The 21,960-nt window shown below is 33.9% G+C and overlaps 1 protein-coding gene and 1 long non-coding RNA gene across 2 annotated transcripts; both read right to left on the bottom strand.

Annotated features, from left to right (window-relative positions):
- Positions 1 to 8: 8 nt before the first annotated feature.
- On the bottom strand, positions 9 to 14,051 carry LOC115925282 (probable serine/threonine-protein kinase roco6). Its single transcript, XM_030988951.1, has 11 exons — positions 14,034 to 14,051; positions 13,393 to 13,483; positions 12,395 to 12,510; positions 9,040 to 9,138; positions 7,388 to 7,489; positions 6,222 to 6,422; positions 4,705 to 4,818; positions 3,079 to 3,213; positions 1,757 to 1,963; positions 511 to 759; positions 9 to 29 (listed from the first exon to the last, which is right to left on the bottom strand). The coding sequence occupies exons 1-11, from the start codon at positions 14,049 to 14,051 to the stop codon at positions 9 to 11; spliced, it is 1,353 nt and encodes a 450-aa protein (XP_030844811.1).
- Positions 14,052 to 14,141: 90 nt separating this feature from the next.
- On the bottom strand, positions 14,142 to 17,221 carry LOC105439166. The gene is made up of 3 exons (XR_971181.2): positions 17,037 to 17,221; positions 15,269 to 15,402; positions 14,142 to 14,207 (listed from the first exon to the last, which is right to left on the bottom strand). It is a non-coding gene; the product is annotated as an uncharacterized LOC105439166 (long non-coding RNA).
- Positions 17,222 to 21,960: the final 4,739 nt, after the last annotated feature.

Raw genomic sequence — 21,960 nt, 5'->3', positions numbered from 1 at the left:
ATTTCATTTCACACATCCCACTCCTGCCACTAAATGGTGGCAAGTTTTACAACAACGTCAACCCATTGAGCAATTTTGATTCCAAATTTCAGAAATAGACATTTTGGTACCATTTGTACAAGTTTTCAAAAATCTACTTAGTACCTATATACATTTCACAGCACAAAACAACTTTTTGAAAGGAACATGTATGGATAGATATATATTTACAATTTGGACATTATTAACCCGTTTTAACCCTGAGTCAATTTCGGAATATATCTATATACAAAAGCTTGTATATATTCCTTGTTTTGCTCCTTTATTATCCGTATATTTCTAGTTACAATATTTTGGGGTTAACATAAAACATGATGTGTAGCTCCTGCGACAAATGCTTCGTGGTAATTTCCTACCTAAACCGAATTCCTAACTTCAATACTGGGCCAAACAATATACCCTAACCCTAACCCTAAATCGAAAACAAAGTTGCAACCATAACCCTAACCCTATATTTTTGATAACATAAACCCGGGGCATTGCTGCGGGAGCACGGGTCGGAGAACCATTTAGCTGGAGATTCACCTCAGTGTCTACATCATAATGTTGCTCTTGCTGGAGTCGTTCTACAGGAGCCTCACAGACGAGATCAAACTTGGTCATGAGCTTGACTAAGGCCTCCTTCTGCTCCAAAAAGCCTTGCCACATATGCTGAATCAACCTATCCTCTAAGATACCATGTTTCCGAAGAGTGGTCCAAGCATCACTCACGATCCCGTCCTGGAATTAAAACACAAGATCAACGTAATGGCAGTTGGAATAACTGTACATATGAGTATAGATTGTTAACCATTACTACATGGTGAAGTGAGAGCTTTGTTACATCAATGTTATAACAGATATGTCCTATCATTTCCATCAATATTCTAAAACTCCGTCTCTCAAGAGACTTCTTTACAGCCGTATCACATATAGGTCATAGTGCCGCAGTTTACCGCAATATGTTTTTAAAGTGTACTGTACTTTTAATGTTCTTTCTTTTAACACATAGATACACTGTGTCTGATTCCGACGAAGGGGGAAATGAAAAGCTTATACAGACATTGTTCATGTCTTAAGCCCTATATTAATCCAGAATACTATTTTAAGTGAAGGTGAAGGTTTCTACCCCTTTCTGCATAGCCCAGGATGGTATATTGACCTGCTTGAAGACATTCTATAGCCGTGTGTCCTACGATATCCCGTAGGACAGACTGCATAGGACCTTAAATATAAACTTTAGTACTGGTAATGTGATTGCATTGTGAAAGAAAAGGTGTGGAAAGGATCATAAACAGTTGATCATGTAGCATATAAGTATTGGTGTGCTCTGCAATGTTCTGGAGTCATCAAAATCATAATAAATTTGACCGAGTCTTGGTAAAGTAATAAGCACTGTACACAGAATTCTATATATGGGACAACACACATGGTGTCGGGGCTAGTACTACCTTGATTTCCTTGTCTTTCTATGCTCATTACTCAGCCAGTATCCATTTTCTTCCAAAGTTGTTTGGCACATGTCATTTATTTGTAATCTTGAACATTCAGTGTGAGTTTCGTTTGATTCTGTGAGAATTAATTTTCTTTTTTTTTACCAGAACTGGAGTTTATCTTTTATTGTGGTACGCAATAGTTTTGTTAATTCTCACTTCCCATTTATTTCGTAGATAAACAAATGCTGCAGCTTACCGCAGCATTCACGATTGAGGGTGTAAAAGAGTAAGGGGTTTCTCACCATCTTTGCAGGATCCAAAATGGTTATGACCTGCTTGAAGACATCAATTAGCCACTGAGGATTCAGGATCACCATGTCTCGTAGGAGAGACTGCTGGTCTTCAATGCCTCCGTAGTAGACTATGTAACCCAAGTCATGGTAGAAGGTCAGCATCGTCAGAAGTTCACGCTCTGATTCCATCCCGAATGGCTGCGTCAGTTTCTTGGTCTGGGAGAAAAAGAAGAAACAAAATAAGGGCTTCAAAATCATCATATGATTGGTGAAAAACATCCCAAATAGTGTATATCAAATAAATAAATAGCATAACAGTTACATGATTTACATTTGAATTACAAAAGGCATATACATAATATAAATATTTATGAAGTATTACTCTTACAGTAGGCAACATGGAGCTTGATTCTTATGCCAAGATTTTAAAGGCACCACATCGTTTAATTAACTGGGCCATTTACTAAATTGAAAGGGTATCATTGATGCCTTTATATTACATATTCCCAACAATCAGGGGAGTTTGAATAAATAAATTAAGTACTGAACTTAAATTTGCTTAAAAATGAAATACATAAAAATAAATTTGTTAGAAAATTCGGTACATAAAATTGGCAAATTTGAAAAAGAAAGTGTTTGGATTTAAAGGGATAGTTGAGTTCTGTTTTCAGACCGCAAATGCCTTCAAAGTGCATGGCTATTGCTCTTATTCTTATCTATGACATTTATAGTGCCCTTTTAGAACCTAAAATTGCTATGAAGGTAGTTTTAGACCCCAAAATGTGTGAATTTTAGCCAATACGATCATACCAATTCAGCTCCACTTTAAACAAGAACACGGTGACCGTTAATTTATTACTTAATGAAAAATAACAATACATGAGCCGGCTAATTGTGGATAATATAAGCAACACGGAAATGCCAACAAAAAAGCCTACATCGGCATCGGCTGAAATACGACGTAAAAAGCGTTATTTCGTTTTTTTCAACGGTTTTTTCTCTTCAAATTTTTCAAAATATCTAATATTTGTGGTGGTACACAAGTATTAGAAATCGTTATATTTCAGCAGTCTCTGAACCGATTTTGATTTTAAAAAAAGATGATTTTGTCATTAAGATATTATGTTATTTCAAATTTGACACTCAGTTTTTCATTATCTCACACAAAACCTATTTTGTGTAGCGCCCTCTGCAGCAGAACTCAACTATCCCTTTAAAAACTTGAATTCCAATTTGAACGACATGTATATACAATTGCTTACTAATTTTCTTAATAATATTCTTTTTAATAATAATCCACTAAATGGCAAGAATGATCGTTGCAGTCCTACCTGATCTAATGACATGAAATTGATGCTATCTGCAGCTAGAGCTTCCTCAAATAAGAGCCATCTAAGCGGAATCTCTTCCCCCATATAAGACTCTTTCATCGCTACTTTCTCAATATGTTTCCTCAATTCGACCAGCTACAAAGGAAAGTAAGTATTTGTTTATGTATTAATTGTAAAACTTTACAACTCGACATGCTGCTCATATATTGTCTGTTTCACAAAGTAAACAGATACTTGCAACATTATAAAAACATGAAAATACAAAAGCTATATCACCTCATAACAATGGTAACAATACACAGCAGTATTACAAAAATATTTAGAAAGGAGATAACTTGTTATCAAAATAATTAAGGCAATGCCATTAAATATTGGACGATAAATTCAAGTGAGCATGTTAAGGAATGTTAAAATTATTACACAAACATGTAACTGTTGAGTCAGAGGGAGGATAATACTTATAGACCGGTTCGTAGAAACAATATGCGCATGATGGGCAGATAAAGGTACAAAATAGTAAAATCCACCGAGACTAATACTGGATACATGCTCACGAAAGTTACGTAATCATTATGCTTATGCTTGCACCTGTGATACATTCTATTGAACAGTGGAGGCAATCCTTTTCAGAGGGCAAATAAAGAATGACCTCCATGGCTTTAGCTGTGATTATTCCAAAGGCACGAAGTGGGATTTATCTATGTTTAAAAGATCTGTGGATATGGGATTATCTGAACCATGTGCTAACTACGAACTGGTCTATAGCATTATGTAGCACATACATGTGGAGAAGAATCGACAATGGAAATGAATAAGTGATATCTATCTTCCACAAGGAATACAAACAAATATATTTGTGCAGTTGTATTATTACCAGAGGCAATTAAAGCATGAAGCTTGTGCCAAGTTTTCTAATAAGAATGACTACAAGTACTATCTAAATCAATGCCAGTTGATTTTACGTAGCAAATATCTATAGTTGGTTTTCGTCAAGTACAGTGGATGAAAACTAATTAATGTCATACCACATGTACTAGGATTTGTCGTGAGCAGTATATTTAAATGAATGAAATATTATTGTTCAGAATAACTTCTAGGGAGCTAGCATGTAATTGAAAGTGCTTTTGGAATATATCATAGAATCATATCATTATTTGAGTGAGGAAATATTTTAGGACAATCATTATAAGACATTGAGATTTCATGTCAAATGGAATAATTAAACATGTCTTAGAGTGAGCAGCTATTATTATGTTTGTAAAAAGTCAGATATTAACAGATGTTTATGTCGGATCTTTGTGTGTGAAGGAGCATCTCGATATATGCCATAGTTTAAAAAATCGGGACTATATTTAAGACAAAAATAAAAGTGAGTTTAAAAGTCCATCACATTTCATCCAAATGACACCAAGCTAAGAAGCAAAGTGTAGATTGTATTTTGTTACAGAACAATCCACTGCATTAGCTTAACTTTTTGAAATTATATATTATTGTTGAAGTGGTACAAACATTTGGAGCAATTTGTGCAGCACTTTGTAACTGCAAGGAAAAGCAACTTTACTGTTTGGATTGGCCGGATTTAATTAGTAATACTCTTTTTCTACAAGGTTACTATTCATGATGTACCTCTTCATCTTTGTCCTCTAAGCTGTTTTCAATGGCATAATACTTGGGGACCACATGGCATTGAAACGGTCTCTCCATGATAGATTCACGGATCTTCCCAAAGGCAGAGCCAATCTAGAAAAGAAATGGGAGTGAAATGAACAGAAAATACACATCTCAGTCGTAATATTAAACATGATAATTTATGCAAACAAAAACATACCGATGTGACTTATTATCTTTTGAGGTCCTCTCTCATTTGTTTGGTAGTGCCGATTTCATGAATGAAAGCAATGAGGCTGTGTAACAAAATATTTGTAATGATTACATCTAGGGCGCACGTATGACTAAACAAAATTGTACATATAAAATAAATATTCGTTTTAACTTATTTCCTTTTAATCAAATATTGCTCAAATTTTCACTAATCCATTTCATTAATAACACCAACATTATATCAGGATGAACCTTTTAAAATAATTTTTCATTCAGAATAAAGTGTAAATCCACATGTTGCAAAGTTAGTTTATATCTAGTAAAGCTGTTCTAATGCCATAGCCCAACTTTACTGCCAAACTGACTACTTACTGAATCCGCATGACCAATGTAATGGCCACAGGGTTAGACAGAAAGAACCGTCTGGTATGGGGAATTGTTTGATAATACTGGCATTGGTCAACCTGACAACGAATCCTGTTGATAAAAAGTCTCGAACTGAAAGTTAATTTAGGAGCCATAGGAAATATATGAAGACGTAAAGAGCGTAGAAGAAAAAAAGTCGTAGCATCTCATAATCATGTCGGTCTGCCAGATGTTGTCTCAGCGGAATAACTGTCGATATCAGAGACTGAAGTTTTCAGTCTAACTCGGGGTATGGTACTTTTTGCTCGTTTTTAGGCGTGGCAGCCGGTAGTCAATAGTCAGTAGTATAGCGATGTTATTGACAGCTAGCCCAGCTGTCAATAACATCGCTATAGTTAGGTGTAGGTGTTGATACCTTTCACTTCGGGTTTTTTCACAGTATATCATTAGCAATTATCTTTTTGTCTTACAAACTGAGTTGTCATTTGGAATATGGTGCGAAACTGTAAAGCTGCCGTCAGTACTGGTCGCACACAACTAAAACCTTCAGAGATATCCCTAAATGAGAAATGTGACTTGGGTAACATTTTCATAAATTCCTACACAGCGCACAACCTGGAAAAAGTTGCTCGATCCGAAGGCAAGAAAAGTTTGAAATCCCTGCACGATTGAAACACCTTTCAGTCTTTCAGAAACGTTTATTGCGCATATATAATGCGTGTACCACACGCATGCTACATGCATATGCACCGTGCAACTAAACGGAAGTATTTTAATTCCCAGAAGTGGCTCGAAATTACATCCAAGAGGCGCATGCACCATTCGGCATCTGGGGGTATTAGCGATAGCAAGAATTGCAGAACCGTCAGGAAGAACAGCTGATGCTGAAAGGAGCTTCCTGTGGTATTCAAAGTTATTAGTTTATTATCAAGATAATGTATATCATAAACCATTACTTTTTCCTTTTTCTCTTTTGCGTTTCCTTGCACACTGTCTCGATGGGTTCCAACGATGAATATTGGTGGAGATTTCTGAGCGGTTTTAGACGTATCCTTATTCCTGACCGAAGAGGGCGCCACAGCATGGGCGAAGATGGAACACAACCAGAAATTGATGAACTCTAGACATGTCAGTTCTGATTTCGCACCTCCTTTGGCCTGTGTTTTAAAAATGTAAACAATTACATATATGACAAGGCCAATGATAAAAGCGCATAGAAACACCATGCTTTGTAATTATTTTAACTGGATAACGCATACATGTCCCATTCCTCATATCCAACATAATTTTAATTTGTGTTTTCGTTGAATGACTTGATTTATTTATCTTCATTAACTCCCAAAATAACTAACAGATTACAGCATGATGATTAAATAATATAATAAAAAACATTATCACATTTATGTTTTACTTTGCAATATTACCATAAAATAATCATGAAGAAGAATTGCACCACAAACTAAGCTTGAAGGGAGGCAATTCTTTATAAACTTTCATAATCTGATATATGGTATTGAGGAAAAATACTTTATACTATACTAACAAAAATATAAATCATTAAAAGATGAGGGGTGAAATATGAGGTGTGTGAGCAGATTTCAGGAGGAGGTGTTTAATTAATCATAAAGAGATATAGCAGTACTCCTTGATTTTAAATTAAAAAAGCATTACCAGCTATTATGATTAGAATCATAGTATCATAAATTGATCGCTTAAATAACATGCCCAAGTGTGGAAGTGATTGGAAGGAAGACTAAGTAGGCAAACGTGTACTGAGATGGACTTTCACACCATACTCTCAAAGGGAAAACAAGTCTAATTTACGACTGATTTAATTGTACCAACAATTTACACATGAATTAATCCCGAAGGAAACAGGTAGTTGATTCTATAATGAAAGAGAGTTGAAATGAAAAAGAGCTATCATGGTATTTATACTTTAAAAAATACATTTAACTCGAGTATAATGATCAATAAGAATATGTAAAACTTTACATATTGAAATGTGGTTTATAAGTTATGTCTAGCAAAAAATAAATAACACTTTCTATCATTCATCACTCCCTCTGTAAAGCATAATTATTTTTTAATAATCAGTATGAAATGAAATTTAAAAAAATACCATTTCATAATATTTGTCTCTGGATTCAGGAGGAACGACTGAATCCAAACTTCTACTGAGATCAAAGACTATCACATAGATGGCTCGCCATGTCAGAAACACCTAAAGGTGGAGGAAATAAAAATGATGCATACGGGTTTAATAACTACCATGCTATGTTCTTTCTATATGCTCCATTATTTCTATAACTATAGGTACCTCGTGTACTGTTTATATACGGAGACATAGGCGAAGGGGATAAACGGAGGCGTGATAGCTCAGTGGTAGGGCAATGGTCTCGTAACCGAGAGGTCCCAGGTTTGAAACCAAGTCGATGCACTAGTGCCCTTTGGTAAGGCATTAATTCTCACTAAAAATGTCCCACGGAAATGATTTATAGCCACCGTGGCGGCTTTAAGTCCCCTGGTTGCTTACTTCCAAGCATACATTTGCTTTCCTTAGCAGTCACTTAATACAAATAAACTAAACGAAACAATAACAATATATTAATATAATGAGCACAATTTAGCATTAAGGGCAAAATGTCTCTAAATTGCAATATCTCTATCCAACCCAAGACAAAGCATTAATTTTCGAAATCACCAATTCTCTGGATTTAACTGACTGATGCAGATCCTCTGGCTCCATATTAATAGCCATTATCAATTTGTGAGTATCTATGTTACAATAAAATACAGATTAACAAACCACTGGCAAACATATTATCAATTCTAAATAACTTCATTAGGATGACAAGCGAACTAGATTATGTTAAACAAGAAAACTAACAGTTATAGTTCTAGAGGTGTTGCTGTTTACAGCACATTTCTGCACTTAATTAGATAGCAAGAAATCAGTGATTATTAACTAATGTCAAGTCTGTTATCCTACATTGGGATGTCATATAAACGAACGAAGAAATCATTTTGACTCTGGACAAGATTGTGCACCTATGACTGGAACACACATTCAAAGGGAAGTCAAACCTGATATCACCTGGGTTTAATAAAACCAAATAAAACCAAACAAATGAGAGAGAGAAAAAATAGTGAAAGTTTAAGAAAATTTCATAAACCTTCATTTCTTAGTTATTGGTGACACAATATATTCAATTCATACAGGGGTTTTATAAAAACATTTGTTCAATTATATTTCGGGGGAATGTATGATTCGAAATTGTCTTAATGGAAAATTTAAATTTTGGAAGTTTTGTTAGTACAAGGCAAGTGGGAGGGGAGCTCGCGAGATTTGTTATAGTGTTTGCAGTTGGTGTTTCACTGACCAGTTTCTCTCATTGTTCTGCTTCTATCAAAACAAACTTAATATCAGGGTTTCTCCTTTCATGCACATGTCTAACACTGATGGTAAAAACCAATATGTAGGCCAACAGCTGTGCATAAAATACATGATTCCATGTGCTCTGAACTAAAGTATTATATTGAGACAATGGAAGAATACTCTAAATTATAAAAAAAAAATAGATATCAACTCTAAAATTGATTAGAACAAAATCACAGGAGAAATATCAAATATTTATGACATGAACACTTTGATGATATATGGGAGACTGCAGTCAATATAATTGTATCCCTTTTTCTTCTTCTAAATACCAGAATCTAACAATACATTACACATTTGCTTTCAAGGCACTAAGGTAGAATATACTTTTTTACCTGATGGGTTGTGTAGTATATGTCGTGTCCGGCAAAGTCCCATATACTTAGTGAGACCCTTTCTTCGCTAGCGCTATCAGTACTGTCTGCTCCTATCTCCTGAGGAATGAAGGGAATGAATACACTTCTACTTGAACCTTCATCGTTACATGATAGTATTTTTTTTTCCAACAACCGTCCCTACTTCTCTGTTATTTATTTTGCATCAGCTCTCTATCCCTTTCTCTATATATGAATAGCTCGGTTCCAGAAGGTACTACACCCATGAATCCAAGTTCTCAGAAAAACATGATGTTTTAATTATCATAGTCAGTCATGTCAGTTTGGAATAATACTTTGGTTGGTTATAATTTTGTATGATACAAGTAAATAACACTCTTTAACAAAATGTAAGTCTGCACAAATATTTGTTATGAATTTATGTTGTTTTTTTAATTTGTGGATGTAGTACCTTTTGGAACCAAAATTGGATGTCGTACTTTTTGGAACCGAAAATCGTGCATTCTTTATGCAAGTTACAATTCATAGATTAAATGGATATATATAGTACTTTTTGGAATCGAACTTATTTTTCAATTCAATTTTTACCTTTTTGTTCAAAATAATCTTTTCGAAGTGTCAGTGTATGAGGCAACCCATTTTTTATAAAAATGGATGTAGTACCTTTTGCAACCGAGCTCTTCATATATTCTTCCCATTCTTCAGACTCACTCCCGTTTCTCCTCACCTCTACAGTCCTTCTGTCTCTTTCACCCTCTGTCTTCTTTTAATCTCTCTTAGTGCTTACACTGTGTGTGCGTGCCTCTCACCCTTTTAATCTGTTATCAATGTTGTTCAATATGCTATGTGTAGTTTAACTTTAATTTCTATACATGTCATTGTCTATATATATATATATATATATACAGACCGTTTACTATCCACAAGGTCTAATAATCATTTTGTCTACTTATCATTTCGTCTTATGACCATTTAGGCTAATTGTCTTTTGGTCTAATGTCCATTTTGGTCTAATAATCATTCAATCAAACATCATAATCATCAACTAATTATTAGACTTTATGGATAGTAGACGAAATGGGCATTAGATGAAATGGGAATTAGATTAGACTAAACAAACAATAGACCAGATGGGTAGTAGACTTATTGAATATTAGACCAAATGGAAATCAGACCCATATTGCTCCGCTTAGTCTCATTTTACAACGCCCCCTATCGTCAGAGCATGATCAGAGTCAGCAGCCTAACACATATGGAAACGTTTGCTTGTATTTGTCTCATAAAAGAATTTGAGCACGAACTGACTTCCACACGGTGTTGAGTGCTCAGGGGTCACAGGCCACTGGCTTCATCGGGCAGGTAGTTCCATTATGTGAATGGGTAAATTAACTATTACAAAATGAGGGGACACATTACATTGTACACTAGGGACACACATTGTTTTTATTGTGCAGAACATACTCTTTTATTGACTTACTTATTGCATGAAACTATAAAACCAAAATGCATTTTGTATTCTAACAATTGGAGTACAAAGAATAATAACAGGTGAATGAAATGCATAAACACCACAAACACCTGGGGAGGAAGCATTCATAAATTTGAATAGATAATATGATAAACGACTCTGATGAAACTATAAAACCAAAATTAAATTTGCGTTCTGGCAATTGGAGTACAAAGAATGATAGCAGGTGAATGAAATGCTTCAACAGCAACACAAACACCTGGGAAGCTAGGAAGCATCCATAAATTTGAATAATTTAGTTCATAAACGACTCCGCATGTGGACGTTTGTTGGAGCAGAAAGCAGTGGATTCTTAACAACACGAACCCATTTAACAGAATGTCGGAACGTAAATTAAATTTGGCGCGGTTGGAAAATGCATCTTTCTGCCCTGCAACTTTAATGGTACGATCCAGTAAATTAAAACAATAAAATGGCTCTTTTTTAAAATTACTCATTAAATAAAACCCAAAACTTTAGTGATATCAGAAAAAATATGTTATATCTTACTAATAATTAAAAAAAGATGTATAAACATTATGAAAGTGTCGCATTTTACGATAAAAGACACCGATTTAGCAAAGATCACGTCATTAATGCGCTTGCATCAGGGAATTCAAGGTCAAAAGGTCAATTCAGACGCTGATGAGTTGTTGGTCGAGCATTTTTGTTTCCTTTATTCCGACAAAATTATACAATCAATCAAAATATGTTTGATACCAGAAGAAAGCTAACGATTAGTATTTTCATTAACCGCTTGCCCCAAAGTCTCTTGACCACAGTGAAACGAGTGAGAGCTTGCGAGAGCGGCCAAAGTGTGATTGAAACTCGCTATTTGCTCTTCTCCAACGCAAAAAGAGACGACATTGTGCTGGATAAATGTATTTTTTCCGACAAAAGTACAGAAAATTTGCATATGGTCTTTTTATATTATACTTTATGAAATGTTACCCGAGTGACATCCAGGCGCCCCAATGCTGGAAACAAACGCACATTTTAGAAAACTTCACTTTTTCATGGAAAAATGCTTATTTGTTCTATGCACGCAAGTCAGATTGAGCGGATGATACAACGTTTCCATATGGTTAGCCTATGGACGTTTTTTTTTAAATCGTTAAAAATTCATTTTTTGTTTAAACGAAAAGCACATCCACCCCGACGTACGTTATCACTAGCTCTTTAATTGGAGCCCTCATGTCTCATTGACTTTTGAAAGTTCACCCACCGTAATTTTTCAAAATAGGTTGCAAGCTCGTCATTGCCTATAATACACATGTGAAACAAGTCTAACTTTGGGCTCAGTTTGCCAGCGATTTGAAGATTATAGGTCGAGCACATGAAACATAAAAAGCATGAATTATCATAGATCACTTCTGCCTATTTCCTTATGTCCATTTCATCCAACCCCCCACCGTAATTTTTCAATTTAGTAAAAGCAAACATTTAGCCGAGGTAAGCAAAAACATGAATATTCATGACACACCATGGACTAAATAAACTTACCGTAGAAATATTTCTTTTAAAGTTAACAAATAAGGTCATGATATACAACACTCACTTTTCTGACATCTAGTGGACCTGGTAAATTCTGTTAGCTGAGCCAAAATACGGTTCGCTGCACTTATGAAGAAACAGACTCATCATATTATGCTAAGTGTTACTATAGTTTGTTTATTATTCTAGGTAGACCCTTTTTGTTATTTGTGGGTCTCCTGTAGTATAGATCATATAAAAAAAAATGGAACAAAGAAGTGGAAGATTCTAGGATAAAACAATGACATTATAGAAAATCTTTTACATACATGCATTATCCCACATAAAACTACAAGGGTCAAAACTGATTTCTACCTTTAGGTGAACCTGTTTCTTAAGCATTCTCTCCACCAGACTTGCTATTTGATTTGGCATATTGTCATCCTCCTTTTTAGCCTTGAGCGCCTCCACCTTATCCAAGACAAATCCTTCTGTAATAAATAGAAGAAATACATATATGTGTTTGTAGGATATATATACATTCATAATTAATCTACATCTGCCACTCTCTGCTCAGGTGTTAATATGTACCAGCATGGACCTTCTATAGCATGTCCCTAGTACCAGAAAGGATGTGGTTGGATTGGCATGTGTGCGTTTGTAAAATAGCACCTGGTCAAAATACTCCCCAGGGGAGTTGTGTGTGTGTGTGCTCTATCATTCTACCACCTAAATAAGGCCTTCAAATGTGAATACTTTTATTACATTTTAAGTGTCAAGTAACGCCTGGCTGGAATGCTCCCCATGGAGTGGAGATTGTGCACACAGTGTGTGCGGGCAAGCACTGAATCCAATGACCGGGGTAATAGTATATTTCTAAAACGCTTTGAGACATTTGTATTAAGCGCTATATAAAAGCTAAATATTATTATTATAATCATTATTATGAGAATATTTCATGTAACTGACATTTTTTTTAATCAGAAATGATTACAGTTTAAATCCATCACTGGATAATAACAACCTCTGTGTAATAACAATTTAAAAGGAGCTTTAACAAGTAAATACTATTTTTTTATCCACTTGAATTGATACTTAATATCTTATGGCAATGAATTAAGGATTAATCGAGGGTTAAGAAGAAAAAAATGGTATATTGAGCAGCATTCAAATTCGTTGAGCAAATTTCTGAGGTTATTAATTTTTTTTTCTTCTGGCAGAATTTAACATCTTCTTCATATTCATAACTCACTACTACATTTACTTTCATAGCGATTTTAATTTGAATTACTTTACATGATAGCCATTCCATTCTCTCTCACTGATTTTCCCTTAAATCAGATATACTATATCTGCATGTAGCTGATAATTACCTGTGTTGGGGTCATGGGCATCCTCTTTGTGTTTTGTATCCAGGCCTCTGCTGCGAGTATTATCGTTGTGTGGATCCAAACTTTCTTGATTCTGTACACAAAAAAAAAACAGTATTAAGATTGGCATCGAGTAGCTTGCACTAGCCGCATCACAATTAGCAACTAGAACTACTTTTGTAAGGGGCTGATGAGATGAATTCACTCTTTATTCGTTTACCTTGTCATTCTAGATTGGTCAAGAGCAATTAATTGTGTCGTTGCATGATTGACAATGTACTTGACATTCCAGATGAAAACAGCTAATGCATGTACTAGGGTTTATGACTAATTGAATGGCTAATACCGAGTTAAATGCAAACTAGTGTTACACTAACGAAATAATCAAAATACTTTATCATGAATGAAATGAATATGCAAAGGAAACAGCGACCTCAATATATTGTACATGCAGTGTTTGTAGTCTCAGATAGCCCATGTAATTATTCTTTGCTTACTACTCAGGTATATTGCTATCAAATTCATTTAGGGCAATTTCCGATATCATTTATTTGTTTGGCTGATCATCATGAATTTAAAACAAATCTTCTGGCTTAACTTGTCTTCTCCATCATAATCATCACTCACTACAGTACTATATTTACTTTTATGAAGATTGTCATTTGGATTAACAAGTACGATATCCATTTCATTCTCTCTTACTGGTTTTCCTCAAATCAGAAAAATAAATACATGTATGGAGATAATAATTACCTGTGATGGGGTCACGATCAGCCTCTTTGCTATGTCATCCGCAAGAGCTTTACTATATTCATCTTCTTTGAAATTAAATCATCATATATCATAATTTAAATTACATGTATATTATTTAAATGAACAATTTGATATGCAAACCTGCCTTTACAGCAAGTTAAACATTACCAGATAGCTAGAAGCGATGTGATGTCATGCAACTCCTTCAATTTTTTTAATATACTCCTTGACTACAATATAATTTTCTTCAAAACTTAAGGCTTAAAAGGATATGTTTTTGGTGACTTCTAACAAAATGCTATCCATAACTCTGAAGGGAGGAGAAGCTTGTGGAAAGAAATTGATTTAAAAAAAGTCTGATTGTACAGGAAGTGGGAAATTTGTTCCAAATACTTTGCAGTCAATCAATCAGTTCGACAATTGGACATTAACATACTCTCTTTAAAAAAAAGAGTGAATTTTCAAAATCACGGACGTTACTCCTCTGGAGAGTGAAAATGTAGTGAAAATAGAGTGAACATTCACTCTTTTCTTCTTAGAGAGCACTCTAAATCAATCGATTTTCACTCCTAAACAAGTGATCACGGACTTCACTCCCAAGAAAGTGAAAATAGAGTGAAAATGCACTCTTTTTTTAAAGAGAGTAGCAGTACAAAAACAGTTATATTGCCATGATATCATAAGGACAATTCAGTTTACTTCTTATATCTATATTACTACTGCAAGAACTATAACTTTTTTGATTGCTATTTCAGGAATCGTTTCAGACAGTAGTAGTGAAAATTATAATAACGATTATAATGATAATAACAATAATAATAGCAAACATAAAATTGTAATGATAATGAAACTAATAACAATAACAATAATGATGATGATAATGATTATAACAAATGACAATAATAATAAGAACAATACAACATAAGAAATTAACCACTATGTGCTCATAAATTGTAATATTAAGATATTAAAATTGAAAAGATACGCTTTAAGTTTTGATTTAAAAGTGTTTTCAGTCCTCCCTTGTCACCCACCAACAGTTTGATGTCAGAATGAAATATATACTTATGGAGAGAATGTCATTTTCTTATAGTAAATTCAAATTATTTTTTAAAGTTCTACTTACCTTTTGTATCTTCATTCCCATGTCCTTTTTTGTGAATTGACCACATTTTCTCGCCAGCCTTAGCAACCTCAATGCAAATTTCACATGCGTTTGTTGTTTCTACACCGTTCGTCATTGCCTCGTTTTGATCAAATCTGAAGTAAATAAAACAAAATGATAATATTAATAATAATAATAATGAAATTAATACAAATTGGAATAATAATTCGAATACAAAATTTAAAAGTTAATAACAATTATGTTAATGATATTGATATATACTCACTTATATTCCGAAGCACAAAAGTAAAACTGACACGCATAGTATTCAAAACGTTCAAGAAGCTAAATTCAGACATATCCGAGTACAATTAACAGAATCCGATAAATACATTATGAATTTTAAATGTTTCGAAGTTAAAATCACATAATCTATGTAAATCTCAAATTGTTGAATAATGTGAATTCAATTGTGACAACATGTGTGACGTAATTGGGGATTAACATGTCGTCTAATTAACCATTTTTTAATTGAATCGAATTTCATATTGGCAAATTAAAACTCATTTATTTTGTACCACAATGGTGAAGTTACCGTACACGACATCTGTTTGTCTAGTTTTTCCGATTTCCTTCAAAGTAACTTGCTATAAACTGATTTGTACCAAAATAATTTGTTTAACTGTTTAAGGGGTTAGGCTCGACTAGCACATGTGCTAGTATCTGGCCCCTTTTACCAACCAATAGTTTCTCTTCCTGTATTATGTAACTATTGTATAAAATGTATGTATGAAATGTATTGCTGTTGGTAAATAAATCAAATCAAAATCAAATAAAGATCAGATAGCCCCTTAAAATACACATGTAAATCATTTAGATCTTTTTGTTTACTTCGTATACACTCTAGAAGTTTTATTTTTAAAGTAAATCTTTATTTCCTTCAAAACAAAAACAAAAACACATTGTGACGTCTTTACAACATAAACTGATGTCCTCCAATAAACAAACATAACATTTGACATACATGTAGATATTTATCATCAAGTCCAATTGTTGGATAAAAGATTACAAATATTTCAAATGTTTGAAATGTTTACAAGTTCTTATTCTTTATTTTCTCGGTTTTGTCTTGTTAAAAAAATATATTGCTACATGTGTTAACGATTTTTAATAATTTCAATTTTTTTCAATAATAGAAAGAAGCGGGACAAATTTTTACATTTTGATTCCAACAGTTAATTATTGTGCACAGTGTTGTGATGAGTCATCTCACTTCTGCCTTAGGTGATCAACATGTTATATGAGTATACACATCGCAGCACGTTTATAAACATTGTAGACATAGTGGTATACACATAATAGTCATCACATTATTGTAGACATAATTTGCACATTCACAAATTTGATCACAAACGACCGAAGTGTATAATACATGTACATTTTCCTGATTAAAAAAGATTATATAACCAACAAAGAAAAAATAAGAGATAAATTCGATTAAAAAAAGGAAAACTTATCACAAAGGGAATTATTTTCCTTATCAAGAAGTCAGAATAAACAAGATCAAAATCATCTTGCTATGACCCTTTATTATGTTGGACAAAGATTTCATGTATCCAAACAGAACATTTTAAGTCAACATGACTGGTAATAAAGTTGTTTATTTTTGTTGTCAAGTGAATGAAAAAACATAATACAGAGACAGATAATCAAGGAACATTAAAGAGAGAGAGAGAGAGAGAGAGAGATAGAGGTTTTAAAGAGATAAAGGGGGTAATCAAGAGATTACCTTTGTCCTGTAAGAGTTTTCTTTAGACTTGTCTTTCCAACACGTTCTTGTCCAACAAGCATCAGGCGAGTTCGAAAAACTTTCTTCGTGCCAGCTTGAGCTGCTTCGGCATACGCTCGCCGTGCTCTCAGCCCCCGAGCGAGAATCTCGGGGGGTGCCGAAAGACCACCGAAGGAAATATCATCCTGATTGGTCCCCGGGTCATGTGTGAGAGATGTCACTTGGTCATCCTTTCCCTCATTATTATCAGTATCATCTGTAATAATGAAGATCAATAATAACAAAACAAATACGTCAGGATAAAGACACAAATTTGGCGTGCCACAGGAAGCAAAACTATTCTTAACTATAACAAAAACATGATAAAAGCAAGAACAACACCACAAACAAATTTAAGCTAACAGAAACAGAACAAAACATATACACAAACCTGCTTCTTTAGCATTCAGACCGCTACCGAGAGTAGTATCGCTGTGTGGTTCCAAACTTTCTTGGTCCTATGCATAAAATAAACCAGTATTAATATTGTCATCGAGAAGCTTGCACTAGCCGCATCACAATTAGCAACTAGAACTACATTTGTCAGGGGCTGATGAGATTAATTCACTTTTTTCTGTTTACACTATCATTCTAGACTGGTCTAGAGCAATATATTGTGTCGTTGCATGATTGACTATGTACTTGACATTCCAGATGCAAAAAGCTAATGCATGTACTAGGGTTTATGACTAATTGAATGGCTAATACCGAGTTAAATGCAAACTAGTGTTACACTAATGAAATAATCAAAATACATAATCATGAATGAAATGCATATGCAAAGGAAACAGCGACCTCAATATATTGTACATGCAGTGTTTGTAGTCTCAGATAGCCCATATGATTATTCTTTGCTAACTACTCAAGTATATTGCTTTCAAATTCATTGAGCGCAATTTCTGATAGCATTTATTTGTTTGGCTGATCATCATGAACTTAAAACAAATCTTCTGGCTTAACTTGTCTTCTCCATCATAATCATCACTCACTACTATATTTACTTTTATGAAGATTGTCATTTGGATTAACAAGTACGATATCCATTTCATTCTCTCTTACTGGTTTTCCTCAAATCAGAAAAATAAATACATGTATGGATATAATAATTACCTGTGGTGGGGTCACCCTCTTTGCTTCTTCATCCGCAAGAGCTTTACTATATTCATCCTCTGTGAAAGTAAATCATCATATATCATAGTAGACTATCGCATCATATATTACATTGCAATATACGAGTTTATGACTCTCTATAAAAAATTACCCTTATAGGACAATTACCCCCTAGGACAACCAACGACCACCACTCCGAGGAAACCCCCCTTCCTGTTCATTAAAGGGGAAGTCTATCCTGATTTAGTTGGGTTTTTTAAGTATAATTTTTTTTCGGAGGGTACTTGTCCACGGTGGGGAGGGGGGGGGGGGGGGGGAAGCTGCACCCTATAAAGTGCAAAAGTGCACCTCATGGGTGCAGACATTTGCTACAATAGCAGCACCCCATAGTTGATTATAATATTTATGTATAAATTAAACATGCTAAGATGTGCAAATTAGAAGATATATATTCAAATCAACTCTAAAATAAAATAACAATGACTTAGTATTACATATTCACAACGAAAGTTCCAATCACATGTGAGAGTGTACAACATTAATGTTCAATAGCTAAGACGGATAGTATGCAAATACCTGTGAGGTGAAGCCTAGTAAGAAGGTATTCTATAACAAAGTGAAGGATCAACTTGGGAATGTAAAGCATGAAGGAGAAATGATGATAACAAAAGCAAGAGGGAGCAATGTTAGTGAGTGTAATTCTGAGAGGCTATGGTACAGTGAACACAGGCTTGGAGAAAATTAAACATTTAGTAAAAAACATTAACCCTGATCACTGGATGTAAACAGAATCTAATAGTGTACAAAATAGTTCACCACATTATTATTATTATTATTATTATATTGAGTATGTTGTCCTTGTTGTTATTAATATTATAATCATTATCATCATCATTTTGTATTATCACACCACTTCCCCCTTCTATCTCTCTCTCTCTCTCACCTTCTCCTCCAAGCCACCTTTCCCCGTGTGGAAAAATTATTTGCAGCTGATTATTTTAAGGCAACACTATTCCACCCTAGAAACGCGGTTTTCAAAGACGTTTAGTTTAAAACACGGTTGCGTTTTAGCGATTTCAAGCGGTTTTCCGTCTGTCGTAAAAATAAACGTGTTTCAAACACAAACATGAAACGCTGAAAAAAAAGCGTTTTGTATCCTGATTCTGCAGAATCAGGGCCTACATGCCTACATTTTAAAAAATTTCTTTGAACGCAACGGAGAGTTCAATCATGGTTCTATCGCTCTATATCTATTCTTCCTGGATGGGCTTGAAATGAGCAAGAATCAGCGTTGATGGGAAATCGTTTGAACCATCTCCCGCAGTAACCGTGTTTTGAAACGGCGTTTTGATTTGTGATTCATGTTTGTGATTCTAGCTTTAAAAAATCACTTGAACGCACCCTTAAACTAATCAGCCTTAGATACAATTCACACACAGACATTTTCGGTGCGGTCGTTCGAGATTCACTGTATTCTTTGGTCTTCAGCAGAAAAGAAAGAGGACAAGTTCATTATCATCAATCTTGCACCAAAATAGTCAACAAGACAAAGTTCTATCACAAAAGCGCAGATACTCTGTAGAAATAGTAATTAATTCAGTTTACCATCTCAATAGAAGAATACCTCTGATTCTAGCTTCAAAAATCACTTGAACGCACCCTTAAACTAATCAGCCTTAGATATAATTCACACACATACATTTTTGATGCGGTCGTTCGAGATTGATATAACCTTGTCATTGGCAAAGCTTAGTCTTTACAAAGAGACTATTATTTACCACATTTTTCACATTCATTTAAACTGTTTGGTGAGATAATGAAAAAAAGAGTGTAAAAACATACAATTTAAATAACAAAATAATCTTCTTGGTGTCAAGTACAACATTTTTAGGAGTAATTGTAGATACAAAAAAATAGTAATCTTGGAACCACTATATAAATCATCTTTGTAACACTTTATCTAGAAATATTAGTGTTTTATTCAGATTGAATTTCTTACTTCAAACTGTTTTGAAAGTGTTATATCATGCCCTCATTTCTTTCAATTTAAATTATTTCAATATTGTTTGGGGTTTCACTTCTGAAAGAAATATTGAACGAATTTATAAATTACAGAAACGTGCGATTTGCCTTATTACACACTCTTTAAAAAAAAATCTATCTCACACTCTACCATTATTTTAAAAAAAAATGCAAATCCTACCTATCCATGATAAATTAACCTTAAATACTACAATTTGCATGTTGCACCTGTCTAATAGACTTTTTTCTAAGATGTATGATGAATATTTTACTTTGAATTGTTCCATTAATAATTACAATACTAGAAATGCTCAAAATATCCAACTCCCTTTAAACCGCATATCAAGTACTTAGAATTCATTTTTTTTACAATGGACCAATTATTTGGGATAACCTGCCAATTAGTCTAAAAAATAGTAAGACCGTAAACAGTTCAAACGATTAGTTAAACAACACCTACTGAATCATAAATGATAATATTTTGTTGATGTTTCCTTATCTTTTTTAAAATCTAAATTGTGATGGTTTCGTTATGTTTTTGTTAAGTGTTTCCTGTGATATTTTTTTGATATTTTCTTACAATGTATAATATGTTATGTATATACTTGTTATTTGTTAAGGGGTCATTTTCAACAAGCCAAGTGAGTGTTTTTATTATACCGCCACTGTTTCAGTGATCGATATGAATTCTTTTTATTAAGTCGATCAAGTAGATTGATTATATTTATGTTTAGCGCCATCTAGAGGCTACTAAATTCGTGTGAAGAAATGGCACCCTGTTTGATATCCAGTGGATAAAATCTGTTGATATTGGAGGCATCCTTGTGTAATATGGATGTTAGATGCACTTAAGAAGGCAGAATGAAGGTATGTAATGATGATATTTGATGAACGTTGTATATAAATGCTGTAATGATGCGATATTCTATGATTAAGTACCTTTCATTCGCACCTAACTCGCTGTGTACATTACATGGATGTAACTTACATTGAACAGTAGCCGAGACGGTCGACTCACATACCAAATGTTATTGTTATGTAATGTACACTACGACATGCGATTGAAAGGTACACGTATGCAAGAATGTAAACAAAGATTCGCCTAGTTTGAGTTAATGTACAAAGATGAGTACTTGGGGTCCATAATATGAGAAAGTTGTCATATGATTTATACAAGTTTATATTGATAATTAATAGATGGTTTAGTTAAAAAGATACATGCTGTAATTATGAACAGAAGTGATACAAAGGATGTATGTCAGAAGTCTGACTTAGTTCAATTAAGCATACATGTACTGGTAGTAACAAACAGTTAGAATTGTATTTAGTTTATATGCAGTACAAGTTAATGTGTGAGATCAGGAAAAGAGCTAAAACAAAGGTTAAAACAAGGGGTTAATTAGCTGTAAGGTGCCTATTATTGATAAGAGTCACCAGGTTTTCTCTAAGCATATGTATATTCATGAACAATTGATTTATGATCCGTTTAATCTATTTTCATTTGTGCAGTTTTTACGGAGCATTTGGAGCAACGAGAGTATTGTAACAATAAAGAAACGACCAATAAACAAAGTCAAAGATGCTTCCGCTACAGCCACTATCATTCATATGTATATATTTGTGATTTGTAAATGTTTTTAAAGTGGAAATAAATTGAATTCTGAATTTGAATTTGTTTAATCAAAATTGGTTCAGAGACGGCTGAAATATCTATAAATATAACAATTTCTAATATTTGTGGGGCACCTAAAAT

The sequence above is a fragment of the Strongylocentrotus purpuratus genome, unplaced genomic scaffold (genome assembly GCF_000002235.5).
Source record: "Strongylocentrotus purpuratus isolate Spur 01 unplaced genomic scaffold, Spur_5.0 spur5_scaffold_18, whole genome shotgun sequence".
Classification (NCBI taxonomy): Eukaryota; Metazoa; Echinodermata; class Echinoidea; order Camarodonta; family Strongylocentrotidae; genus Strongylocentrotus; species Strongylocentrotus purpuratus.
The sequence above is the reverse complement of the archived record's forward strand: the minus strand, read 5'-3'. Positions and strand labels throughout refer to the sequence as shown.

What these genes read in the sequence shown, in the direction of transcription:
- LOC115925282 (XM_030988951.1), bottom strand. An exon ending in AGAAACAGGTTCACCTAAAG is followed by an intron (nt 9,139 to 12,394) that starts GTAGAAATCAGT and finishes TTCATTCCTCAG; the next exon opens with GAGATAGGAGCAGACAGTAC. An exon ending in TAGAGGACAAAGATGAAGAG is followed by an intron (nt 3,214 to 4,704) that starts GTACATCATGAA and finishes TTTCCTTTGTAG; the next exon opens with CTGGTCGAATTGAGGAAACA.